This window comes from Macaca thibetana, chromosome 11 (assembly GCF_024542745.1).
Source record: "Macaca thibetana thibetana isolate TM-01 chromosome 11, ASM2454274v1, whole genome shotgun sequence".
NCBI classification, from domain to species: domain Eukaryota; kingdom Metazoa; phylum Chordata; class Mammalia; order Primates; family Cercopithecidae; genus Macaca; species Macaca thibetana.
This window is the reverse complement of record NC_065588.1, coordinates 31,195,980-31,221,367: the sequence shown is the minus strand read 5'-3', so window position 1 is coordinate 31,221,367 and position 25,388 is coordinate 31,195,980. Positions and strand designations below refer to the sequence as shown.

General features: G+C 40.8%; 2 protein-coding genes and 1 non-coding gene across 11 annotated transcripts in view; 2 read left to right on the top strand and 1 right to left on the bottom strand.

Moving 5' to 3' along the window:
• Nucleotides 1-25,388, top strand: part of DENND5B (DENN domain containing 5B) — a 330,200-nt gene that overhangs the window by 277,451 nt on the left and 27,361 nt on the right. The window lies entirely within an intron of this gene.
• Nucleotides 1-25,388, top strand: part of SINHCAF (SIN3-HDAC complex associated factor) — a 46,041-nt gene that overhangs the window by 17,913 nt on the left and 2,740 nt on the right. For 5 of the 9 annotated variants that reach the window (XM_050750323.1, XM_050750331.1, XM_050750330.1 and 2 more), the window contains 4 exons: nucleotides 9,862-10,009; nucleotides 13,035-13,134; nucleotides 14,443-14,569; nucleotides 20,586-20,736. In XM_050750323.1, the coding sequence (XP_050606280.1) occupies nucleotides 9,862-10,009; nucleotides 13,035-13,134; nucleotides 14,443-14,569; nucleotides 20,586-20,736 (526 nt within the window). Of the gene's footprint in view, nucleotides 1-1,870; nucleotides 3,133-9,861; nucleotides 10,010-13,034; nucleotides 13,135-14,442; nucleotides 14,570-20,585; nucleotides 20,737-25,388 lie in introns of those variants that run through there. The other 4 variants (XM_050750325.1, XM_050750326.1, XM_050750327.1 and 1 more) reach the window with 2 other exon arrangements.
• On the bottom strand, nucleotides 4,296-4,394 carry LOC126931930 (small nucleolar RNA U13). The gene has a single exon (XR_007718035.1). It is a non-coding gene; the product is annotated as a small nucleolar RNA U13 (small nucleolar RNA).

Below are 25,388 nucleotides of genomic sequence, written 5' to 3'. Positions count from 1 at the left end.
AGCTAGATATGTTGGCAAAACGTCCATAGTCCCAGTTACGTGGGAGGCTGAGGCAGGAGAATCGCTTGAAGGAGGCAGAGGTTGCAGTGAGCTGACTGCCTTCCAGCCTGAGTGACAGAGCAGGAGTCTTTTTTTTTTTTTTTAAAAAAAAAAGATTAATAAATGCCCCAGCAATAAGACACCCAAACTATGAACTTTCTTTCTCTTCATGAAGATGGGGAAACACATTTGGTATGTTGACTCAAACATGGTGACCAGCAAAGACCTATAGGCTATTATAGTCAGCAGTTAGATCCAGTGACTCGAGGGCTGCCCCCTTGTGTAAGGGCAATATCAGCTACAGCCCTTCTCTATAAAATTGTTGGAGAGACAGTCTTGGGGTCCCCTCCCTTACTGCCTTCATTCCACATTCAGTTGAGCTACTTCTGAATTCTCATCATAACTTAACACTTATCTTTCAATAGATTGACTTCCTATTAGGTCTTAATTTTACTATCCTCTAATGTTACTGTCTCTTGTTGCAATGATTCTAACCTGGCCTCTCTCTCTCTCTCTCTCTTTTTTTTAGACAGGGTCTTGCTTTGTCACCCAGGCTGGAGTGCAGTGGCATGATCACAGCTCACTGCTGCCTCGACCTCCTGGGCTCAGTTAATCTGCCTGCCTCAGTCTCCCCAGTAGCTAGGACTACAGGTGTGCACCATTGCACCTGGCTGATTTTTGTATTTTTTGTAGAGACAAGGTTTACCATGTTGCCCAGGCTGGTCTCGAACTCATGGGCTCAAGCAATCTGCCCACCTTCAGTGGTACTTGTGGATCTCTGTAGTGCCTTTTTAAGCATCCCTATACATCCAGGTAGTTAGTATTTGTTTGCCTTTACCTGGAGAGAATGACGGGATACTTTAAATGTGATGTCACAGGGATATACAGTGCCCCACTTACTTTTTCCCAAATATGAATTTAGCAGACCACAAAGTGCTAGGATTATAGGCATGAGCCACTGCACCAGGCCTGGCCAGTCTTCTGACAAGATCTCTCATGACTTCATCCTGATGACATACCCAAATTTTTATCCCAAGGACAGACCTACAAGAGTCACCACTAGATAATGCCTAGACAGAATGGTTTACAGATGTATCTTACTTGAGGGGAGAAGGTAGTAAGTTTAAAGCAGGATGTGCCATGGTCATTGAAGCTGGTCTTCTTCAGGCTAAGTCAGCCCAATTGGCTGAACTGATTGCCGTGACTCAAACTTGTCAACTAGCAAAGAATAAAGTGGCAAAAATTATGCCCCTATGCATCCAGTGGTGCTCATAACTTGGGAATGCTATGGAAAGAGAGAGGGTATTTAACCTTCTCAGGGCAACCCATAAAAAATGGACTAGTCTTGGAGCTCGCTTTTGGCAATTATAAAGGTTCCAGGCCGCTCTGAATTAGACACAACATAGAATCAAGGTAGTCAATTTGCTGATGCAGTAGCTAAGGAGAGCTGTGTTTGAGACACCAGTCCGATCCTTGGAATGACTGTGAGACTTAAACAGTTAAGTCTACGCTAAAGGAAATCCAAGACTTAGCTTCCACCGAAGAAAGATCTACCTGGAAATGAAAGTGGGGGTACTTTTTCCCCCAAACTGAACTATGGTATGGACCTAATGATAAACCCATCATCCTAGTGGGGTGTCAGATGCCCTTCATGGAACACATTTACAGCTTGACCCATTGGAATTCAGATAAAATGATATCCTATTATAAACAATATTATTGGAAACTGTCATCATGGCACAGAAGATTGATTCACAGTGTACCATCTACCCAAAACACAATCCTGGAAAACCCCTTTATGGGGCTCAGGGTCATTTTCTTTTTCTACCTAGACCTTTTGAGATGTGGCAGCTTGATTTTATCCAGCTGCCACCATCTTAAGCATATAAACATGCATTGGTAATGACATGCATGTCTTTGCATTGGGTAACGCAATTGCCCATCCTGCTGATGGTCAATGGTAGTGGGTAAAATCTTATTAGAAAGGATTACCCCATTGTGGGGAGTCCCCTTTTGAACTTCACAGCAGTAGGGGAACTTATTTTACTGCCCAGGTCATTGAGCATTTGTAAAATTTGGGGCTGGGCGCAGTGGCTCACGTCTGTAATCCCAGCACTTTGTGAAGCTGAGGTGGGCGGATCACCTGAGGCCAGGAGTTTAAGACCAGCCTGGCTAACATGATGAAATTCTGTCTCCCCTAACAATACAAAAATTAGCTGGTCATCGTGGCGCATGCCTGTAGTCCCAGCCACTCAGGAGGCTGAGGCAGAAGAATCACTTGAACCCGGCAGGCGGAGGTTGCAGTAAGCCAAGATCGCACCACTGCACTCCACCCTAGGTGACAGAGTGAGACTTGATCTCAAAAAAAAAAAAAGAAAAAAATTGGCCTATATTTCAGTATTTTGATTGTGCCTACTACCCTTAGTCCTCTGGATTGGTAGAATGGAGCAATGGAATAATAGCACAATTGGCTAAGTCCCTGGATTGGTGCAATGGACCAATGGAATAATAGAAAAAATTGGCTAAATTTATGGAGGCTTTTCGCCTCTGCTGGCCGAAGGCACTTCCCTTGGTATTGTTCAACCTTTGATCCATCCCTTTATCAGCTCTCTTCTCATGAAATTGTAACTGGAAGACCCAGGCACGTGGGAATCAAGATGACTGATCCAAATTTACTGAATGGGGACATCTTGCACTATTTTAAGGGACTCATTCACCAACTCATGAAAAGGCAGACCTTAGTGCAAGACACGTCCCACAGTGTACTCCTGGGAGATGAAGATTCTGGTCATGACCTCCAACCTGGAAGTTTTGTCTGTTGGAAAAGACATCTCATAAAGGACTCCCTCCAGCCTTGGTGGAGGGGCCCTTGCCAGGTACCGTTGAGTAATCCATGCACAGCAGAGTTAAAGGGTGTAGACTCACGGATCCATATCTCTCACCTTAAAAAGGCACAACTTCCTGAATGGACCATGACTCCCACCAAAGATCCCTGTCTCTGATTCACCAAACAGCTTCAACCCTGAAACCAGGACGAGAAGTTGACAACATCTGAGTGGACAGCTAATTGACCCAAGACTTCAGAGCAGGCCTGTATGATCTCCTGTCTAAACATTCTTAGAGTATTATATTTACTTTGGGGACTATTGGCCTTGTCTGCTTTGACTCAGATTATAGGATATATAACCTGGTTAATGTTTCCATACACATGATGGCCACCAATATATATATACACTTGACTTTTCAGGGTCTCTGCTGATGATGGAAAAATAGTTCATGAGCTAAACTTTTCCAAAGTGTGGCAGATAGAGGCAGTCTCTCAGATTGCTGGATTTGTCACCAGCTTCCTAGGGCCATTCAATATCATTACATACTACTTGTTGCACCTGTGATTGATTTTTCTGACACTCCAAATGTTACCATATACTTGCACCAGTTCTCTCCAAGTGTCCCTTTCCAAATTCAAATTCAGCTTCTAAAGCCAGGCCATATTTTCATTCTGTGCTTAATTATATCCTCTAAGTCTCACCCCTTCCCACCGCCCCCAGGCCTGTCTATCAGGAAGCCAATCAGGGACAAATTCTCTAACTTATCTGGAACACAAACTTAATTCCTCATCTTTTCCAGGCCGCTGTCCCTGCACATTCCTGGCTTCCCACCGTTACTGTCATAACTGGCAACTGAATGTCCAAAGGAGAAAAAGCAAAAGGAAATTGTGCCAGCACGTCTTGTTTGTTATGTGTCATGCTTATGCAGGCTTTTGTAAGACCTGCAGTAAAACCAATCCATGGCTCACTCATGTTTTAAACAACTTACCCATGAATGAATAGTTAATAGATACATTTTGGTAGGTGGCATTGGGCCACACCCACCAACCCAAGGATGGGCACATAGTGTAAATAACTGGCAAAATAGCTGGCAAATTGAAAGGAGCTTTTTTTTTTTTTTTTTGAGGGAGGGTCTCGCTCTGTCGCCTAGGCTGGAGTGTGGTGGTGTGATCATGGCTTACTACAGCCTTGACCTCCCTGGGCTCAGGTGATCCTCCTACCTTAGCCTGTCAAGTAGCTGGGACAAGGAGTCTGTGCAGTAGCTCACACTGCCTGCTGCACTTACATCAACACCTCAGGTGAAGTAGAGACTTGCATAGAAAGAATTTTCAAGCAAGCTAAATGGTTACAAGGGGCACAAACTACCGATCTTCTCAATGATCTGTTTAATTGGCTTCCTATTTCTTCCAGTCTGCAATTCAAACCCTTTTTCATGGGTAAAGTACCAATGTCATAACAGGGTTGAGGGAGGTGCATCTCACACATGTGTGAATGTCCAATCATCACACTTACAAATGACAGAAGGATCTCAAACCTTGATATAATCGTAGTGTCTATCCTATTTCTCTTACTATCAGTTAAATTACTCATGGTATTTATAATCAACCTACGTAAGTCTATTGCTAAAACCAGAATTATAGGTCAGTTGCAGTGGCCCACACACTAGCACTTGGGAGGCCAAGGTGGAAAGACTGCTTGAGGCTAGGAGTTTGGGACCAGCCTGGGCAATGTAGTGAAACCCTGTCTTAATTAAAAAAAAAAATTAACACCCTCCCCCCCATTTTGGTAGCACAATGTAGATAGAATTATCCTGTAAGCTTAGCAGCAGATTCCACTACATACCCTTGGAGTGTCTGCCTCAGGCCTACATCAACCTCATCTCACCTCTTTCCCTCCAACGTGGGACATGACTTCCTGGGAAGACAGAAGGACATAAAGTATGATCATTTGTGTTCTCTAAAGAGAAATGTTGATCAAAAGGGGGAAAATGGAAATACAAGGAAAAGTGGATTGACACAGCCTCTTCTAAATATTTGTTCTGGCTGAAGAATGTATATGTGCAAAGGCAGCTATGTCAGTTAGATCATTGTTAGAACCTCCCATAAATGGCCATGTTTTAACTGTAACCCCTCAAATCTTGAAAAACATCTTGAAATGTTTTTTTTTTTCTATTTCAAGGACCTTAAGAAAACATATTGTAGATAGACAGATAGATGATGATGATAGTGTCAGAAGAAAAGAGAAAAGTGAGACAAGATGGCTGCAGTTTGGACATATGGGTAATAAAACCATGGCCTATTTACTGAGGCTGACCCTTTGTGCATTTGTAACTGGAGTTTGTTAAATATTTTACTAACAGGTACTGGTTGTAAACTTGTGTGTCAGATATAGAACAAAGGCAGGATGGAATCAATCATCCTTCCGCCAGACCCTGAGATGCCTACGCAATTATTAACCTTTCTCTCCTACCCACTCAGCCACATACTTACTTTACCTTATGTGTAACATCACTGAATACCAATCAAATCGACAAGAATGTAATTGTTGCTTCACTGTACTGCAGGTATCCCCCTGTTTAAAAAAATGTATGAATACCATGCCTCATGTAATCTTGCTTTGAAACACAGGTTATAAGCTATTGGAACTTGTGCTCTCTGGGTGCACATCCTCAAGCTCGGCCTAATAAACCTTGTTTGATTGAGATTCCCATCTTGGGTCTCTCATTTGGGTTGACACACCTACTATGAGACTGGAATCTTAGATGCTGAGCTTACAAAGATGATAAAGATGAGTGAATTCCTCAGTTATTTTTATTTTTAAATGTCTCAAAAACAGGCTTACTGAGATCATTCATGTACCATAAAATTCACTCATTTATATACCATAAGATTCACTCTTGTAATGTGTACAATTCAGTGGCTTTTAGTATACTCAGAGTTTTGCAACCATACCACTATTTAATTTTAGAAGACAAATAACGGTTCATAATCAGTATTTTAAGTTTTTCTTGATTTTTGGCTTTAATCTCACAGCTTAATTTTCCTCTTCTTTCTCCAGATACACGTTTAAGGGTGAGATTGTATGGGTCTGTTCTCAGCTGTAACTATTAATCAGTTAGAAAGCAGATAGTATTACCTTTCTTCCTTTAAAACATAGTGCCGAGTGATATGATGCCTATGAGAATAGAGGCAAAATTCACAGATAGTTTCAGAGCTGATGGTATCATTTGAACAAATAAGATAGATTGTACTGGAGGAATCATTTAATATTGCACAAATGTGGTACTAGGAAAGCAGTATTCTAAAGAACCACCAGGTTGCTTGAAAAAACAAATGTCCAGTTTAAAATCAACTTATGCCATGCCCACCCACTACTTTGTTAAATATATAGAGTAACTTGGTTTCAGAGACCATTTTGTGTCCTTGGTTTTCCTCTAGAGATTAAGTAGTGTTTTTGTAAAAATTTCATGGGTTTGTAGATTTTTGAAAATACTATCAGTTAATCTCAGGGATCCCCAAATCTCAAAATGGTTAAACACCAATCACTGCTTAACTTGGTTGCTGTAAACAAAGCCCACAATGAAACCCCTGTGTATTTACTGCAGATTCCCAGGTGCCTCTTAAGTGTGAGGATAAGCTCAGAAAAGGCTTAATAGATGTATTAAGTTGTCATCCATTAAAAGGTTCACATGCTCCTTGTGTGTTGCATAAGGACAGGTGTCTGCCACCTCATTGCATTTCTCACTGAGCATTGCCTAGGAGAGGGTAAGCCCTAGGATTTGGATCCCTCTCAGATCAAAAGTAAGGACAAAAGTAAGGTCAGTCAGGACAAAAGTAAGGTCACGGAGCTGTATAAAAATGGATTATGAATCCTAAGACATCAGCCTATTCTCCCCCATGTCTAAGAAGAATATTCCTCAGCTGATGACTGGAATGTCTTGCTAGGGGGTGGTGGGTAAGTTTTGTGGAGGTCCCCACCAGCAGAAAAAAATCATTGAAGAGGAACACTTAATTGACAATGGCTGCTGATTAAAAAGAAAGCCTCAGTATTCATCTATAATCCTAACATCCTTAACAGCTTGCCAGTGTGGTAACTGGCACAAACTATGGTGTCTTGGTCAAATCCAACCTCCGTGAAGGTAGTTCATATCCTAGAGATGAGCTGAATGCTGATAGCTTTGAGGACTTGTTTATTTGGGGGAAGGGAAAGAGATTGTGAGGGTAGAGATAGGAATCTATCTGTCGTAATAGGATTTGGTCTGTGTATTAATGGAATGAACTGGCCTTTTTTGCTCTGCTTCATTTGTCCTTGCTGAGAAGGGAGGCTGAAGTTTCCAAGAGTTATGGATGAAGTTGTAGAGTATTAGAGAAACTGTTCTCTGACCTTCTTGATGGTAATGCAAGCTGTTGGGTGAGTTTGGAGAAGAGCACAGGGTGGTGTGAGGACGAGGTTCGTATTACATTGTGCCTTAAAACAGGAATATACATATTAAAACAATAACTGCTACTCTGCTTTCTTGTTTCTGCAATCTTCTGTCATTTGACATTGTTTTTTCCAAAGCAACGTGCAACCATTTTCTTCAGGATTTTCTTTTCAGTTATCATATGGGTTTGTTGTTGGATTGAGAAAAAAAAATCTGCCTCATTTGAGCAGGCCTCTCTAGACCTTTTCTTACGACTGTGTAGAGGGTACTTTCTCATTTTTCTTCCTCTCAAAGCATCAGATTCCCAAGCATTTAACTAAAATTATTATCAACTAAAAATGTTTCTTTTGAACAATTCTTAGAGGTAACTGTTTAGACTTAATTATTGAAATGCATCAAGGCCTTCTGCCTTGCCCCCATGTCACTCTTTGGCCTGCCTCTCTCACCAACAAAAACATTGCAGAGGAACAGTTATATTAACAATAGCCTGTTTGAAAGGGAAGCTTCAATTTTTAAGCTAATTATTTGCTAATAAAAGTTTTAAAAATACTTTCTTTTAAAAGTTGTAAAACTTTTGTCTATATTTCAAAACCCCTCAATACCAAAAAAAGACATATAATAAAAAGCCTGGATATTTGGTTACTTCTGAATCATTTTCATTAATACTTGCTATATTATACTAACCAGAATTGGAATGGAATGGGATCAGATGAGATAATCCAAAGACAAATACAGCCATATGTCACACAAGGACTTTTTGGTCAACCATAGACTGCATATATGATGTTGGTCCCAAAAGATTATAATACCATATTTTTTTGTACGTTTTCTGTATTTAGATGCACAGATTCTTACCATTGTATTACAGTTGCCTACAGCATTCAGTACAGTCACATGCTGTATAAGTTTATTGCCTAGGAACAGTAGGCTATCCCATATAGCCTAGGGGTATTGTGGGCTATTGCCATCTTGGTTTGTGTGAGGATGCTGATGTTTGCACCAGGATGCCCAATGATGCATTTCTCAGAATGTATCCCCATTGTTAATCAACACATGACTGTACTGAAGCTTTAGGTTTAGTCATCTAAGTTTATGTCTAAAACAACTTTAAAAAGATACTGTTCTGTGGTTATAACTCCTAAAACTATGGACACGAAAGTGGTATTAATAATTTTCTTGGCCAGGCACGGTGGTTCACGCCTGTAATCCCAGCACTTTGGGAGGCCGAGGCAGGCGGATTACGAGGTCAGGAGATTGAGACCATCCTGGTTAACACGGTGAAACCCTGTCTCTACTAAAAATACAAAAAGTTAGCCGGGTGTGGTGGCGGGCGCCTGTAGTCAGTCCCAGCTGCTGGGGAGGCTGAGGCAGGAGAATCACTTGAACTTGGGAGGCGGAGCTTGCAGTGAGCCGAGATCGCACCACCGCACTCCAGTCTGGGCGACAGAGCGAGACTCTCTCAAAAAAAAAAAAAAAATTTTTTTTTTCTTTTATTGTTGCTTTATGTGATAATTTATGTTAGACCCTCATACATACAAACATCCTCTGGACTTGTCCATTGGAGTTTAGTTTCTATATTCATTGCCTTTTCATCACGTCTCTTAGTCCAGATGTTCTGGTGAGCTGGCCCTTGATTTGGATATTCCAAATTACTTTTCCTAAGGTACAGATTTACTGCCAGCTACATATTTGCATCCAGCTCCAGAGCTGTTTTCTTCATTCCTTCCTTGATGTTGAGATTTTTTTTTTTTTTTTAACAGAAGGACTGCAATTTATTTCACTCTGCACCTCTGGGACATTTGCCTCCCACTTTTACTACTCTCAGCACAAAGCCTCATAGAAGAGGTCCACAAACCTCTTAACAACTAAGGGGCAGATCAGCGGTCAGACAACATGAGCTCGTTCTTTTTTTGTCTTAATGATACATGGAATTATTATTATTATTCTAACCTTGGATTTTTGTGAATTTTACATCTTCCTTTCAGCAGTTTCAATTCAGGGCCAAGCTTGACCCTGTTGCTTAGAACTTCCCATTTATCACAGAAGAAATCCCCTCTGAATTCCCATTAGGCAAAGTAGTATGGGCTATGCATAGTGAGCTAGTTGTGTACTTAGTATCAAATAGTGTTCATGGTAAATGCTCAAAACTTCCCCAGAGGGGAATCACGTTAATGCAAAGATGCAAAATAAAAAGGTGTGTCTTAAATTTAAGGATACATCCTTGATTGTGTACAGCTTCATTATTTTACAGGATTGTTTGTGGCATTTCTTACTTAAAAACCTGATTTTAAAAAATGCTCCTGTTCCCCATTTTTAGAGTGCGTGTTTGCTAGGCGAGGTAGGAGGTAGTAGAGTCCTCCTTAAGTAACTAAACTTTTCTTTGTGTTTTATACATTTGCCATGATAGTGCCAAGAATGGAGGTAGATCCAGGAGGTCTTCCCCTGAGCTGCCTGCCTGTCTTGGTCATATAATACCAAGTTGCTTGGGGGTGGGGTGGAGCAGAGAGAACTCTTTAATGGTTCCTTGTTACAGCCCTCAACAAAGATGTGTCAATTCCCTTGGCTTTACAGACTATTGCCCAGAAGAAAAGATGTTTGGTTTTCACAAGCCAAAGATGTACCGAAGTATAGAGGGCTGCTGTATTTGCAGAGCTAAGTCCTCCAGTTCTCGATTCACTGACAGTAAACGCTATGAAAAGGACTTCCAGAGCTGTTTTGGGTAAGATCACCTGATGTTTTTACTATTCTTAGAGTGAAAAAATACCACAGCATACAGAAATATTTGTAAGCAAGGTGATTGGAACAATGTGCTAATAATAAAAATCACTTATTCTAATTTAGGCTGTTTAAGTCTCCTGCTTTTTAAATGAATCAAACAACGCTGACAGCCTACTTTTTTCCAGATTATGAGGAGCTACCACATTAATTGTGAAGCCCCTTACAGTTGTAGCTAGACAAACCCTTTTGTTGTTGACTTCCTTTTGTGGTTAATTTTTAAAAAGGCTTTTAAAAAAATTACTGTTGACTGGGTGCAGCGGCTCACACCAGTAATCTGAGAGCACTTTGGGAGCCCGAGGCAGGCAGATCACGAGGTCAAGAGATCGAGACCATCCTGGCCAACACGGTGAAACCCTGCCTCTACTAAAAATACAAAAATAAGCTGGGCGTGGTGGCGCACACTTATAGTCCCAGTTACTTAGGATGCTGAGGCAGGAGAATCGCTTGAACCCAGGAGGCGGAGGTTGTAGTGAGCCGAGATCATGCCGCTGCACTCCCGCCTGGCGACAGAGCGAGACTCCATCTCAAAAAAAAAAAAAATTTCCCTTGAAAGGGTGCAGTGGCTCACGCCAGTAATCCCAGCACTTTGGGAGGCTGAGGCAGGTCGGTCACTTGAACCAGGAGCTTGAGACCACCTGGGTAACATGGCGAAACCCATCTCTATAAAAAATACAAACAAAAAGACTTGCTGGACATGGAGGTGCTTGCCTGTAGTCCTAGCTACGTCGGAGGCTGAAGTGAGAGGATCACCTGAGCCTGGGAGGTTGAGGAAATGAAGATACTAAAATAAAAATAAAATTTAAAAAGGAATGGTTGGCACAGACCTTTTTGACAACCTTCAGAATAATTACAAAGTCCAGGATTAACAATAAACGATGAACAAATGTTTCGATAAGAAAAGGTGGTGAAAGTAATTTCTAAGAGGGGAAATCATTATTTCTTTTCTTTTTTAAAGAGACAATGTCTTCCTGTGTTGCCTAGGTTGGAGTGCAGTAACTGTTCACAGGTGTGATCATTGTGCATTACAGCCTTGAACTTTTGGGCTCAAGTGATCCTCCTGTCTGAGCCTCTCGACTAGCTGGGACTACAGGTGTGCACCAGCAATATAATAGTTTGTTTGTTTGTTTGAGTCAGAGTCTCACTCTGTCACCCAGGCAGAAGTACAGTATCACTATCATGGCTCACTGCAGCCTTGACCTCACTGGCCTCAGGTGATTCTCCCACCTCATTCTCCTGAGTAGCTGGGACTACAGGCATGCACTATCATACCCTGCTAATTTTTCTTATTTTTTTGTAGAGACAGGATTTTGCGATGTTGCCCAGGCTGGTCTCGAACTCCCGGCTGCCTCGGCCTCCTAAAGTGCTGGGATTACAGACATAAGCCATCTCATCTGGCCATTTTCATTTTTTAAAACTACAGTCCTTCTCTGGTTTTGTTTGCTGTGAAACTAGAATTTTTTTTTTTTTTTTTTGAGACGGAGTCTCGCTCTGTCGCCCAGGCTGGAGTGCTGTGGCCGGATCTCAGCTCACTGCAAGCTCCGCCTCCCGGGTTCCCGCCATTCTCCTGCCTCAGCCTCCCGAGTAGCTGGGACTAGAGGCGCTCGCCACCTCGCCTGGCTAGTTTTTTTTTTGTATTTTTTAGTAGAGATGGGGTTTCACCGTGTTAGCCAGGATGGTGTCGATCTCCTGACCTCGTGATCCGCCCGTCTCGGCCTCCCAAAGTGCTGGGATTACAGGCTTGAGCCACCGCGCCCGGCGAAACTAGAATATTATGACACATTATTTTACTTGCCAAAGGGTAGCATTTTGATACTTATGAAATAACTACACAGGCCGGGTGCGGTGGCTCACACCTGTAATCCCAGCACTTTGGGAGGCCAAGGCAGACAGATCATTTGAGCCCAGGGGTTGGAGACAAAGCCTGGGCAACATGGTGAAACCCTGTCTCTACAAAAAATAGAAAAATTAGCCAGACGTGGTGGCATGTGCCTGTGGTCCCAGCTACTAGGGAGGCTGAAGTGGAAGGATCTCTTGAACCTGGGAAGTTGAGGCTGTAGTGAGCCATAATCCCACCACTGCATTCCAGCCTGGGTGACAGAGTGAGATCCTATTCACCTCCACGCCCTCACCAAAAAAGAAATATATCTACACATTTCAAGAAAGATTGATTAAACAGCATTATTTAAAACCATGATAATCAGAATCTCTTTTAGGTCTTGAGTTTTACTCCTTAATTTTAAAAGCATTTTTTAATTAAATTTCTTTTTTTTTATTTTAAAGTAGAGATGGGGGTCTCCTTTTGTTGCCCAGGCTGGTCTCGAACTCCTGCACTCAGGTGATCTTCCCACCTTGGTCTTCCGATGTGCTGGGATTACAGGTGTGAGCCACCGCACCAGCCTATTTAATTATTTAATTTATTATTATTTTTTTTTGAGATGGAGTCTCACTCTTGTTGCCCAGGCTGGAGTGCAGTAGTGCGATCTTGGCTCACTGCAACCTCTGCTTCCTGGGTTCAAGCGATTCTCCTGCCTAAACCTCCTGAGTAGCTGGGACTACAGGTGTGTGCCAGCAGGCTAATTTTTGTATTTTTAGGAGAGACACAGGATTTCATCATGTTGGCCAGGCTGGTCTCGAACTCCTGACCTCAAGTGATGCACCCGCCTCAGACTCTCAAAGTGCTGGGATTGCTGGCGTGAGCCACCACACCCAGCCTGGCCTATTTAATTTTAAAAGCATTTCTTATTTCAAAATAACCAAATTGCAGTACGTAGAATTGGTTTGTTGAATCTAGAAGATAATTTTATTTCTGAAATATTCTATAGAAACAATGGAATGGGATCATCCAGGATGATTAAATTGTATCTATAAACCATATATAGATACAGTTTTTTTCCCAAAGGAAATGTGCTTGCTTGAATTCTTTAAGGTAAGGGAGACTGATAAAGGTTTGATTGTTTTCTTATCAGATTGCATGAGACTCGTTCAGGAGACATCTGCAATGCCTGTGTCCTGCTTGTGAAAAGATGGAAGAAGTTGCCAGCAGGATCAAAAAAAAACTGGAATCATGTTAGTCCATTTTCTTTTTTTCAATTATACCTCTATTATATTTAAAGTAACATTAATTTCCCCCTAATTTAGGAAGTAATATATCCCTAGGGTAGAAAAGTCTGAAAAGAATAAAGAAAAACACTAGCTGCTGCTCAGATATAATTGCCTAACATTTTGGCATCTTTAGAACAGAATAGCCTGGTATGGCATTTCCTTAAGACTGTAGCCAATATCTCCCTTTTGGAGATTCACAGTAAGCATTCACCTATTTTTAGGCTTAACTCAGTAATTCCTAGAGTTAATTAGATGTGAATCCTTTTTCTTAAATCTCTTTGGATAACATCATCCTTTGAACTCAGGTTGGTACTAATGAGCACATAGATTTTAGGATCAGACTTGAATTTGAATTTTGCCTTTACCACTACTAGATGTGGACTTTGGGCAGGTTACATTTATTTATGAAGTGCAAAGATAATAGCTCTGTTACAGAGCAGCTGTGAGAACTGGATGAGATGATATGTAGAGGGTATAACACATAGTTATCATTCACACTAGCCTTACATTGTCCTTTGATAACAGTGTTATGCTATTATAATAGGTCATGATTTTGAAGATGGTAACAACGTTCCTTTTTACATGGGGTAGAAATCTGCAACTAATAAATGTGAATGAATACCTAAGAAACAGGGCCATATGGGGCGAGATCAATGGCTCGGCTAGACTGTGGGAGAACATGCTATTGCTGTCATATAACTCACCTCAGAGATTAAGGTGTGTAGTGAAAAAAGCATAAAGACCTGAAGACCTTGATTCCAGTCTTTTCCCCTCTCCACCCCTCTTAACCCATTTACTCGCTTGGTAAAATAAGGCAAAATGCATAATTTCTCTTTGCCTTGTTTTCCTTCCGTCTAAAATTGGAGTAACAAAAATAGCCCCGTTTATTGCTTTGTATTGAAGATAAAAAGTATGTGAAAGCTTTTCATAAACTGCAAAACATTATCCTGTAGAAATGGAGTTGTTTTTAGGTTTGATTCTTAACCTAGTTGGGTCATCCAGTAACGATTATCCCATATACAAATCTATTTAAATTTTTTTCCAACAGACTCCCACTATTACCCACTTTACAGGAAAGAGTATCTTAAAAAACCCCACTAGATAAATATTATTTATTCCCTTATGTCATGTGATAATTAAAGGTGCACATGGACGAGTTTCACCCTCTTTTCAGTGTAAAACTGTGGTTCTCAAATAGGCACGGATCTGAACCAAAGGGATACACTAGTATCATTTTAAAAATATTATTAAATATTCAGTATTTTCTTCCAGGTGGTAGATGCAAGGGCTGGACCCAGTCTAAAGACTACATTGAAACCAAAGAAAGTGAAAACTCTATCTGGGAACAGGATAAAAAGCAACCAGATCAGTAAACTGCAGAAGGAATTTAAACGTCATAGTAAGTTTGATATTACAACATTAGTACTTAATAATTGTTTTGTTATTTTTGGCTGGGGGTGGTGTATGGCATGTGTGGATCATTTTTTCCTTTATTGCTTTTCATAAAGAGCACTGGAAGGCAATATTGACTTGGTAGAGATGTTACCTTATTTCTGTGAAATCTTAGCACTCTTTCTGATGATGATGTCTTGAGAGTATTTCTACTAGCTAACCACTTCAGATTGTACTGAGACCACTCTGATGTCTTTACTGACATCTTAATTTTCTAGAAGGTGCATTTCTAGCTCGTTTACTTGATTTTTATCCATAAGGAAATCGAGTCCTGCAGATGTGCAAGAAGGTACGTAAATAATTAGGGGACAATCTGAGACCAAAGCTCAGGTTTTCTGGAAAGTAACTTTAGAAATCATAACTCACATTTTGAAATACAGCCAACCTCAGGGCTTGCTTTCAGGTTTAAGGGGCAGTGTGTTGTGTTGATAGAATAAGAAAGGAATGTCTAATTAATGTCAGGTCACATGCTGTTATTGGAAGTTTTGGGGGATTGCTGTAGTGGCACGTCTGTATTTTGGAATTTAGATTTTAGATTTTGAAAAGGAAATACACTGCATATAATGTTATTGTCTAATAAATATCTCTATTACCCTTGGGGTTTGAAGGAGCATTATTGAACCAAACACATTAGTATTTTTACAGCAAAAAGTAGCAGTATTCACATTTAGTGGAATAAATAGATGGTACATAGGCTAGTCAGGTTTGTTTGCTTATAATCATAGTGTAGGTCATGTCAGATTTTGTGGCCAGATAGGTTAGGAATACACTTTGTGTTTCCAGAGCTTTCTCAGAATTGCCGCTAGGGGTTGTGGACCGACCTGTATTGTAGCTCTCAGTACTTATAAAAATCTATAGGGCCCTGTTAGAGAAAACATTATCAATCAAGACAAATGGTTATCATGCTTATTTTAGAATAATGGAAAAAGACATTTAAGTTTAGTGACAGTAAAGTGAGGAGTGCAGGAGAACTCACATTTTTTGTGCATTTTGGTGTACTAAGCACTTTACGTATGTAATGATCTCACTTATTTCCATTTTAGAGCTCAGAATAGGAAGCACGAAGGGGTGATTTAACCTTGATCTGGGCCACTTAATAAGTGGTAGAGATGTAGTAATATATTTAGGTAATATAAATGTGTATATGTATTTTAATTATACATTTCCCTTTCCTAACCAGCTCTCAACCCCGCATCTCCCTAAAGATTTAACACTACCTTCCTTTCTCACTAGATGTTTTGTTTTATTTATTTATTTATTTATTTATTTATTTATTTGAAACAGGGTCTTGCTCTATCACCCAGGCTGGAGTACAGTGGTGTGATCTTAGATCACTGCAGCCTCCGTCTCTCGGGTACAAGCAATTTTTGTGCATAAGCCTCCCGAGTAGCTGGGACTACAGACATGCGCCACCGTGCCTGGCTAATTTTTTGTATTTTTAGTAGAGATGGGGTTTTGCCATGTTGCCCAGGCTGGTCTCAAACTTAGCTCAAGCAATCCACCCACCTCGGCTTCCCAAAAGTGCTAGGATTACATGCATGAACCATCATACCCGGTCCTCACTAGATGTTTTAATGAACATTTGGGAAACACTAATTTTCTTTTATCACTTGAAGGCGGAGGAACTGATTATTCATACGTATATTCTTAGCCCTTTCCCTTAATTATAGGGAAAGTGATATCTCACTTTTGCCTTACTTAAGGGAATATATTCAGTGCAATTTTAGATTTTTATTGTGAAACTGTGCCGTGTAGTAGTTGGAGACTGAAAATAAATTCCTTTTATAATAAGGTGTGTAGATTGTGGAGGCTCAAACTGAAACAGGGTGTTCACCAGGTACATTATAAATTGCTAGCACCTTTGTGCATTGAAGCAGTTGGGAGACGTGCATTTTTATATATCACCAACTAAAGGGTCTGCGCTTCTGGTTATGTGTTTGCTTCTGTGCATCCTGCACATACCTGGCCTGTATTCTCTTATCTTTCGTTCTTTTTTTTTTGAGATGGAGTCTTATTCTGTCACCCAGGCTGGAGTGCAGTGGCACTATCTCAGCTCACTGGCACTATCTCAGCTCACTGCAACTTCCGCCTCCTGGATTCAAGTGATTGTCCTGCCTCAGCCTCCCGAGTAGCTGGGATTACAGGCGCCTGCCACCATGCCCAGCTAATTTTTGTATTTTTAGTAGGTACAGGGTTTTGCCATGTTGGCCATGCTGGTCTTGACCTCCTGACCTCAGGTGATCTGCCCTGCTTGGCCTCCCAAAGTCCTGGGATTACAGGCCTGAGCCACCGTGCCCAGCCCTGTATTCTCTTTTCGAGACATTTTGTGGTGTACTGGAAAGGCATTGGACCTAGAGTTATAGATCTGGATTTGAATTTTGGCTCTTCTCACTAGCAGATGTGTGATTCTGGAGTCACTTGACGTTTAACCGTAATTTTCTAATCAGAGAACTGGGGATAATCAAATAAAAAATGGCTTTGTAAAACAAAATAAATTCCTTTATAAATGTTAGGTATTCTTTTTGTGTCATCCTTTCCAAAATCTGCAGTGATTTCTGCTTGCTGTAAAATATAGTTGAGAATTCCTAGAAAGTGTTTGAAGGTCCTATTTTTGTTTGAGCTGAGTCCTGGAGTGTGTTTGGCTTCCACAACTTTGCTTGTTGACTTTGCCTGTTGTCCCTACCGACTTGATGCCATCTAATCACTCCTTGGTGCCTTCCAAATCCTACGTAATTTTTAAGACTTAAAATTGCAGTTTGGGCCAGGCGTGGAGGCTCACACCTGTAATCCCAGCACTTTGGGAGGTCAAAGCAGGAGGATCACCTGAGGTTGGGGGTTCAAGACCAGCCTGACCAACATGGAGAAACCCCGTGTCTACTAAAAATACAATATTAGCTGGGCGTGGTGGTGCATGCCTGTAATCCCAGCTATTGGGGAGGCTGAGGCAGGAGAATTGCTTGAACGCGGGAGGCAGAGGTTGTGGTGAGCCGAGATCACCTCATTGCACTATAGCCTGGGCAATAAGAGTGAAACTCCGTCTCCCAAAACAAAACAAAAAATGGTCAGATAATTGAAATTTCAAATAGTTTAAAGCTATTAAGTACTTCCTAGGGGAGTGAGTTTTCCTCAGCAGCATAGAGGTGTCTGTTGATGTTAGTTATTTAGGAAGTCTTAAACATCCCACTAGACTCATTCTTTTAAAGCCTGCTACTCTTGAGGATTTTGTTTGTTTGCTAAGTTAACATATTAAAAGTACTAACGGTGCTTTCTTTGTTTTAGATACCTAATTTTATGCTGTTTTATGTAAATTTTTGTTAATATAAAGTATTTGTGAGCTCTATTCAGAAAACATTTTCTTGACTGGGTGTGGTGGCTCACACCTGTAATCCCAGCACTTTGGGAGGCCAGGAGTTCAAGACCAGCCTGGCGAACATGGTGAAATCCTGTCTACTAAAAATACAAAAAAATTAGTTGGGTGTGGTGGTGCACACCTGTAGTTGTAGCTACTCAAAAGGCTGAGGCATGAAAATCTAAGAGGTGGAGGCTGCAGTGAGCTGAGATCGTGCCACTGCACTCCTGCCTGGGCAACAGAGTGAGACTCTGTTTTAAACAAACAAACAAAAACACATTTTCTTGGCTAGGTGTGGTGACTCATGCCTGTGATCCCAGCACTTTGGGAGGCTGAGGTGGGAGGACTGCTTGAGGCTAGGAGTTCAAGACCAGTCTGGGCAAATAATGAGACCTTGTCTCTACTAAAAATTAAAAAAATAACCAGCCGAGTATGGTGGTGTGTGCCTGTAGCCCCAGCTACTCAGGAGACTGAGACAGGAGGATTGCTTGAGCTCAGGAGGTTGAGGCTGCAGCAAGCTGTGGTCATGCCACTGCACTCCAGCCTGGGTGACAGTGAGATCCGGTCTCAAGGAAAACCAAAAGATAAAAATTTAAAAAAATCCAAAGTTTTCTTTAGTCTGTTTCTTTCCATGCAGCATAAAACATAGGATTTGATGTCTTATAAATATTTAATAAGTACTTGATTGGTTATCTGAATTGAAGGATTGCTCTGTCCATGTGTCCTGGGACGGGCAAGGTGTATGGTCGGCCCTACCTGTGTTTATGAGGTTTATGATACTGCTTTTACTGTGACGTGGCAGTACAACAGCCTTATAGCACAATGACTGTTAACCAAGAAACTTATTTTCTGACTTGTACATTTATATGACATCTTCTTCATGTAAACAGGCAAAGTATTAAATCAGCGTTAGCTCTGCATCTAATCAACTGCTTTTATTCCTTATTAAATCAGGATCTTTTGTTTTCCCTTTATAGGTATAATGTCATTATTCTTTGGCTGCTTTCAAGATTTTTCTCTTGGGTTAGTTTATAGAGGTTTAATTATGATGTGTTTTGGCATGGATTTCTTTGGGTTTATTCTGTTTGGGCTTTGGTCAGCTTCTTGAATCTTAGGTTTATGTCTCACCAAATTTGACAAGTTTTCAGCGACTATATTTGAGTACTTTTTCGCCTCTATTCTGTTTTTCCTCTCCCTCCAGGACTGCACTGACATGAATGTAGATGTGTGTTTGACTAAGCCCCACAGGTTTCTCATGCTCTGTTCATTTGTTTTCTGTGTTGTTCATACTGGGTAATTTCTGTTGTTCTTTCTTCCAGTTCACTGTTTGTTTTCTGCCTCCTCTCCATGTTGCTCAGCCCATCCACTGTGGTTTTTATTTTCTTTATTGTATTCTTTTCAGTTACAAATTTTCCATTTATTTTGTTCTTATAGTTTTCTATCTTATTTTTACTGAGGCTTCCTGTTTCTTTGCCAAGGCTGTGTTTTCATTTATTTCAAACATGTTCATAATTGCTCACTGAAGCATTTTTGTCATGGCTGCTTTAAAATCTTGGTCAGATAATTCTGATGTCTTTGTCATCTTAATGTTGGCCTTTTCATTTAGTTTGAGATCTTCCTGATTCTTGGACTGATGTAATTTTTCTATTGAAACCTGGACATTTTCAGATTATGTTGTGAGACTCTGGGTCTTATTTAACCCTTCTGTTTTAACTGGCTTTTTTGACACCCCTCAGAGCAGGGAAAGAGGGAGGGGCGTAACCACCCTGTTACTGCCAGGTGTTAGAATTCTGGTTTCTCTCTCATCCTCCGTTGACCTCTGAGGTTGGGGGGAGGGGAGGCTCCTCGTTACTACTGGGTGTCAGGAGAGTTCAGGCTCCCACTTGGTGAGGGTGGCCTTGTAGTTAGTGGGCCATAACGAAAATCCTGACTTAGCTAGGCTTCCTGTGACACCACCCTGGTGTAGGTGTCGGGGTGCTTCCAAGTCTTGTGAGGGTGGAAATATAGGCTCTTCACCTCAGCCTCTGCTGGGCTTAGGAAAGGTGTCCACAGTTTTTTCTGTGGGTTTGGCTGGAATAGGAAGGTTATCGTGTAGAAACGTTTTCTGTCTGGCTAGGCTGCCCTTTTCCTAGTTCTTTGCTAGAGAGATCAGGCTTTAACTGGGGTTTTGGATTTTTGTTTTGTTTTTGTTTTGATTGTCTGTACCCATTGGCATTTCTGGGTGGCTACTGTGTCACTTCCAAAGCTGGGGATTATGAGGCAAAAGGAAAATCCAGAAAAACTAAGGAACCCACCACCATGGCTTGCCTTGGGTCTTGAGCTCCCTAGATGGTCGTCACCTTTTGGAGTCTTAGGTTTGTTTTATATATAATATCCTGGGATTTTAGTTGTATAAGCAGGAGGAATAGGAAAGGGTATGTCTATTCCATCTTCTTCACTTTAAAAAAAAACATGTTAGTGTGAATATCTTCAAATACCAGTAGTGCATAGAAAATGAATTTTTTTTACTTTTTCTTTTTTACCAACTGATTCACAGTGTCTTATGCTGAGGTTTAGTTGCAATTACATGTAATGAAATTGAAAATTTTATTTTTTCTTTTAATCTTTATTGCAGATTCTGATGCTCACAGTACCACCTCAAGTGCCTCCCCAGCTCAATCTCCTTGTTACAGTAACCAGTCAGATGACGGCTCAGATACAGAGATGGCTTCTGGTTCTAACAGAACACCAGTTTTTTCCTTTTTAGATCTCACATACTGGAAAAGGTAAAAGAAACAGAAAATATCTCTTTAACCAGCAAACCATCTTAATTACAGGCAGTGTTTTCCTACTTCCTTAGCAATTAAATGGCATTTGGCAAACAGTTGGTAACACACGATTGCAGTGGATTAAGCAGGAATTGAGCAGAGAAGTGGGATTTTGTATGTTCTTCCTATTAAAATTTATTTAAAATAAAAATCACATCAAGGTACCTACATTTCCTATTGCTAGATAAGTGGAGTAGAAAGACAATATGCAGTGGGGAGAATCAGTGAAACTAAAAGTTGGTCCTTCAAAAAGACGTGACCAAAAAAGTACTAGAGATAAAGTGGATCAGGAAAAGGAGATGATACACATAAGCAATTTTAGGAGAGAGAAAAGAGACTTAGGTATAGATAAAGCAGACATTTAAAAAATAGGATATTATAGACAACTTTATGCCAATAAATTTGAACATACAGGTGAAGCGGGTACAGTACTAGAAAAAAGGCATCTTGCTAAAGCTGTCTCAAGAAAAAGTGAAAAAACGAGATAATCTCAAAATAAATTGATTCGGGCCAGGCGTGGTGGCTCACACCTGTAATCTTAGCATTTTGGGAGGTCAAGGTGAGGGGATTGCTTGAGCCTAGGAGGTTAGGGTTGCAGTAAACTATTACTGCACCACTGCACTCCAGCCTAGTGACAAAGCAAGACTCTATTTCAAAAAAAAAAAAGCCACAATATGCAAGTTGTACTAAACATCCAGGAACAGATGATTGGGGCCTATGCACTGGCTTTTCCAGACTGTGGATAAAATAGGGCATAGGCCCCAAGCATTTTTAAGGCTGATATAAATTTGATACCAAAACAATACATCATCTACCACTAGGGTTATTCTAGGTATGTAAGATTGGTTTTTGAACATGAGAAGATCAACTAATATAATTTACCACATCAGCAGTTTCTTTCCTTCTTTCCTTCCTTCCTTCCTTCCTTCCTTCCTTCCTTCCTTCCTTCCTTCCGTCCTTCCGTCCTTCCGTCCTTCCGTCCGTCCTTCCGTCCTTCCTTCCTTTTTGAGATGGAGTTTCGCTCTTGTTGCCCAGGCTGGAGTGCAGTGGCACGATTTCGGCTCACTGCAACCTCTGCCTCCCGGGTTCAAGCGATTCTCCTGCCTCAGCCTCCCGAGTAGCTGGGATTACAGGCGCACGCCACCATGCCTGGCTAAATTTTTGTATTTTTAGTAGAAAAGGTGTTTCTTTGTTGGTCAGACTGGTCTTGAACTCCCTACCTTAGGTGATCCACCCGTCTCAGCCTCCCAAAGTGTTGGGATTACAGGCGTGAGCCACCGTGCCCAGCCCACATTGATAGGTTCTAAAGAAAGGTATTGTCTTCTTAGTGGTGCAAAGAAGGAGTTTGACAAATTTGAACTTTCCTTTAAGGTTTAAAACAAAACTTCTAGCAAAATAGGAATAGAAGGAAACTTTTTTACTTAGACAACAGGAATCTTACAAAAAGTACCAAAGTACATAATACGTAACTGTGATAAAAAGAAAGCATTTTCTCTATGATCAGGAACAAATCAAGAGTGTTGACTATCACCATCTCTATTCAGCATTATACAGAAGGTTCTAACCAATACAATATTGGTAGTAGCAATGATAGTGGTAGTACCAGTAGTAGTAAACGCTTTAGAACAGTGCCTAGCGCATAGTATGAGTACTTTATAGATGGTTTAAATATATGCATTTATTTAATCTTTTTTTTTTTTTTAGAGTTTCACTCTGTAGCCCAGACTGGAGTACAGTGGTGGTATTTTGGCTCACTGCAATATCTGCCTCCTGGGTTCAAGCGAGTCTGCCATTTCAGCCGCCCAAATAGCTGGGTCTACAGGCATGCACCACCATGCCTGGCTAACTTTTGTATTTTAGTAGAGATGGGTTTCGCCATATTGGCCAGGCTGGTCTTGAACTTCTGGCCTCAAGTGATCTGCCTGCCTTGGCCTCCCAAAGTGCTGGGATTACAGGTGTGAGATACTGCACCTGGCCTTACTTAGTCTTTACAATAGTTCTGTGAAGCATTACGTGAAAACAGAGGTACAAAGAGGAAGTACTTTGTTTAACGTTACACAATAAGTAGAGCAGGATTTAAATCTAGGCAGTTTGGCATTAGAATGATACATTTTACCCTAGTGTTAGGAAATATAAAATAATGTAGTAGTAAAATATCAAAAACCCTTTGGAGGAGTTATGTAAAAATCATACAATATTGTTGAAGAACATTCATATATATATGTATGTGTGTGTGTATATATGTGTGTGTGTATATATATATATATACAGAGAGAGAGAGAGAGAGTCTCGCTCTGTCACCCTAGGCTGGAGTGCAGTGGTGCAATCCTGGCTCACCGCAACCTCCACCTCCTGGGTTCAAGCAGTTTTCCTGTCTCAGCCTCCGGAGTAGCTGGGATTACAGGCGTGCACCACCACACCCTGCTGATTTTTGTATTTTTAGTAGAGATGAGGTTTCACCATATTGGCCAGGCTGATAGTGAACTCCTGACCTCAGGTGATCTGTCCGTCTTGGCCTCCCAAAGTGCTGGGATTATAGGCATGAACCACTGTGCCTGGCCATTGAATAACATTTAAAGACACCTAAATAAATTGAGAGGTATAGCACATTCATAGATATTATTAAACTGACTGTTAGGGAGATTATCACTTTGTAGATTCAGGGTAATTGCAGTCAAAACCCCAACATATTTATGGAACTTGACAAGCTAATTTATAATTTATATAGAAAAGCAAAAGGCCCAAAATAGGCATCTTCAGAAGAAAAAGAAAGATGTTGATAAACTTTCCCTAACAGAAATCAAGACGTTATAAAGCCATAGTAATTAATGTGTTTTGGGACTAGGAATAGAAAAATAAACCAGTGGAATAGTATAGAGAGCCTGGAAACAAGCCCACATATGTATATAGCACTTGTTATGTGATACATGATGTGGGGGTGATTGATGGGCGAAAATGGTCTGTTCAATAAGTGTTGCTAGGATATTAAAAACAACATGGTTATTCATGTGAAAAAACTGGGCTTGGTTCCCTACCTCACACCGTAGACAAACACCAATTACAGATGCATTAAAGTAGAAAATAGAATATGACTTTTGAGTGGAAAAGGATTTTTTATGACAAAGTACTAAGCATTTAAAAAAACTTCCAGGTTTGATTACATTATAATTATGAACTTAAATTCATCAAATAACACCATAAAGAAAGTGAAATGATATCCAGCACGTATATCTGACAAAGGGTTAGTATCTGGAATATACAGACAACTACAATGGAAGAAAAAGATAAATCAACAGAAAAATGGACACACTTAGAAAGGAATCACGAAATAACTCATTAAATGATAATGTGTTCAAACTTTTTGAAAATCAAGGAAATACAAATTAAAATTTCAGTGAGATACGGTTTTACACTCATTAGGTTGGTGAAAAAACTAAAATAAAAAATCTATTACCAAATGTTGGAGAGAGGGTATGGAATGATGAGAACACTGTCAGTTATAGGTGTAAATAGTTATAACCATGTAGATAAATGGCCGTTTTTGAGTAAAGTTGAAGATGTTCCCATTCCTAAATGGTAGCAGTATCCACTGATTTATATATTAAAATAAGGGTAGCTAAATAAAACTGTGTTATATATTCACAGGGTAGAATATTATACATAAGTCAAAATGAAATAAAGCTCTATAACAGTATGTGTGGATCTCAATTAATGTTGACCAAAACATTGCAGAATACATTGTGATTCTGTGTGTGTGTGTGTGTGTAGTGGATAACTGTGCAGTATGATTAGAGATACCAACATATGGTGAAACCATAAGTATAAAGAAAAGGGAGTGATAAACCTACAATTAAGTGGGGAGAGGATGAGATGAGGTGGGATGGGACTGGGGAGGGGCCTGCAGGGGGCTTCATAGGAAATGATCTTCTTTCCCTTAGAATATGTGGTCTGTGGGCATTCTTATTGTGATGCCTTTGCTAACACACACACTTTTTTTTTTTTGAGACAGAGTTTTGCTCTGTCTCCCAGGCTGGAGTGCAGTTGTGTGATTTCAGCTCACTGCAACCTCTGCCTCCTGGGTTCAAGTGATTCTCCTGCCTCAGTCTCCCAAGTAGCTGGGACTCTAGGCACGTGCCACCACGCCTGGCTAATTTTTGCATTTTTGGTAGAGATGGAGTTTTGCAATGTCTGCCAGGCTGGTCTCAAACTCCTGACTTCAAGTTATCTGCCCACCTCAGCCTCCCAAACTTCTGGGATTACAGGTGTATTTTTATCTAGTCAGTATTTAATTAAAAATTACCACTCAAGCACTTAGGAATTGATAAAGAAAAAAAAAATTAAATATATAGCCGGGCGCGGTGGCTCAAGCCTGTAATCCCAGCACTTTGGGAGGCCGAGACGGGCGGATCACGAGGTCAGGAGATCGAGACCATCCTGGGTAACACAGTGAAACCCCGTCTCTACTAAAAATACAAAAACTTAGCCGGGCGAGGTGGCAGGCGCCTGTAGTCCCAGCTACTCGGGAGGCTGAGGCAGGAGAATGGCGTGAACCCGGGAGGCGGAGCTTGCAGTGAGCTGAGATCCGGCCACTGCACTCCAGCCTGGGTGAC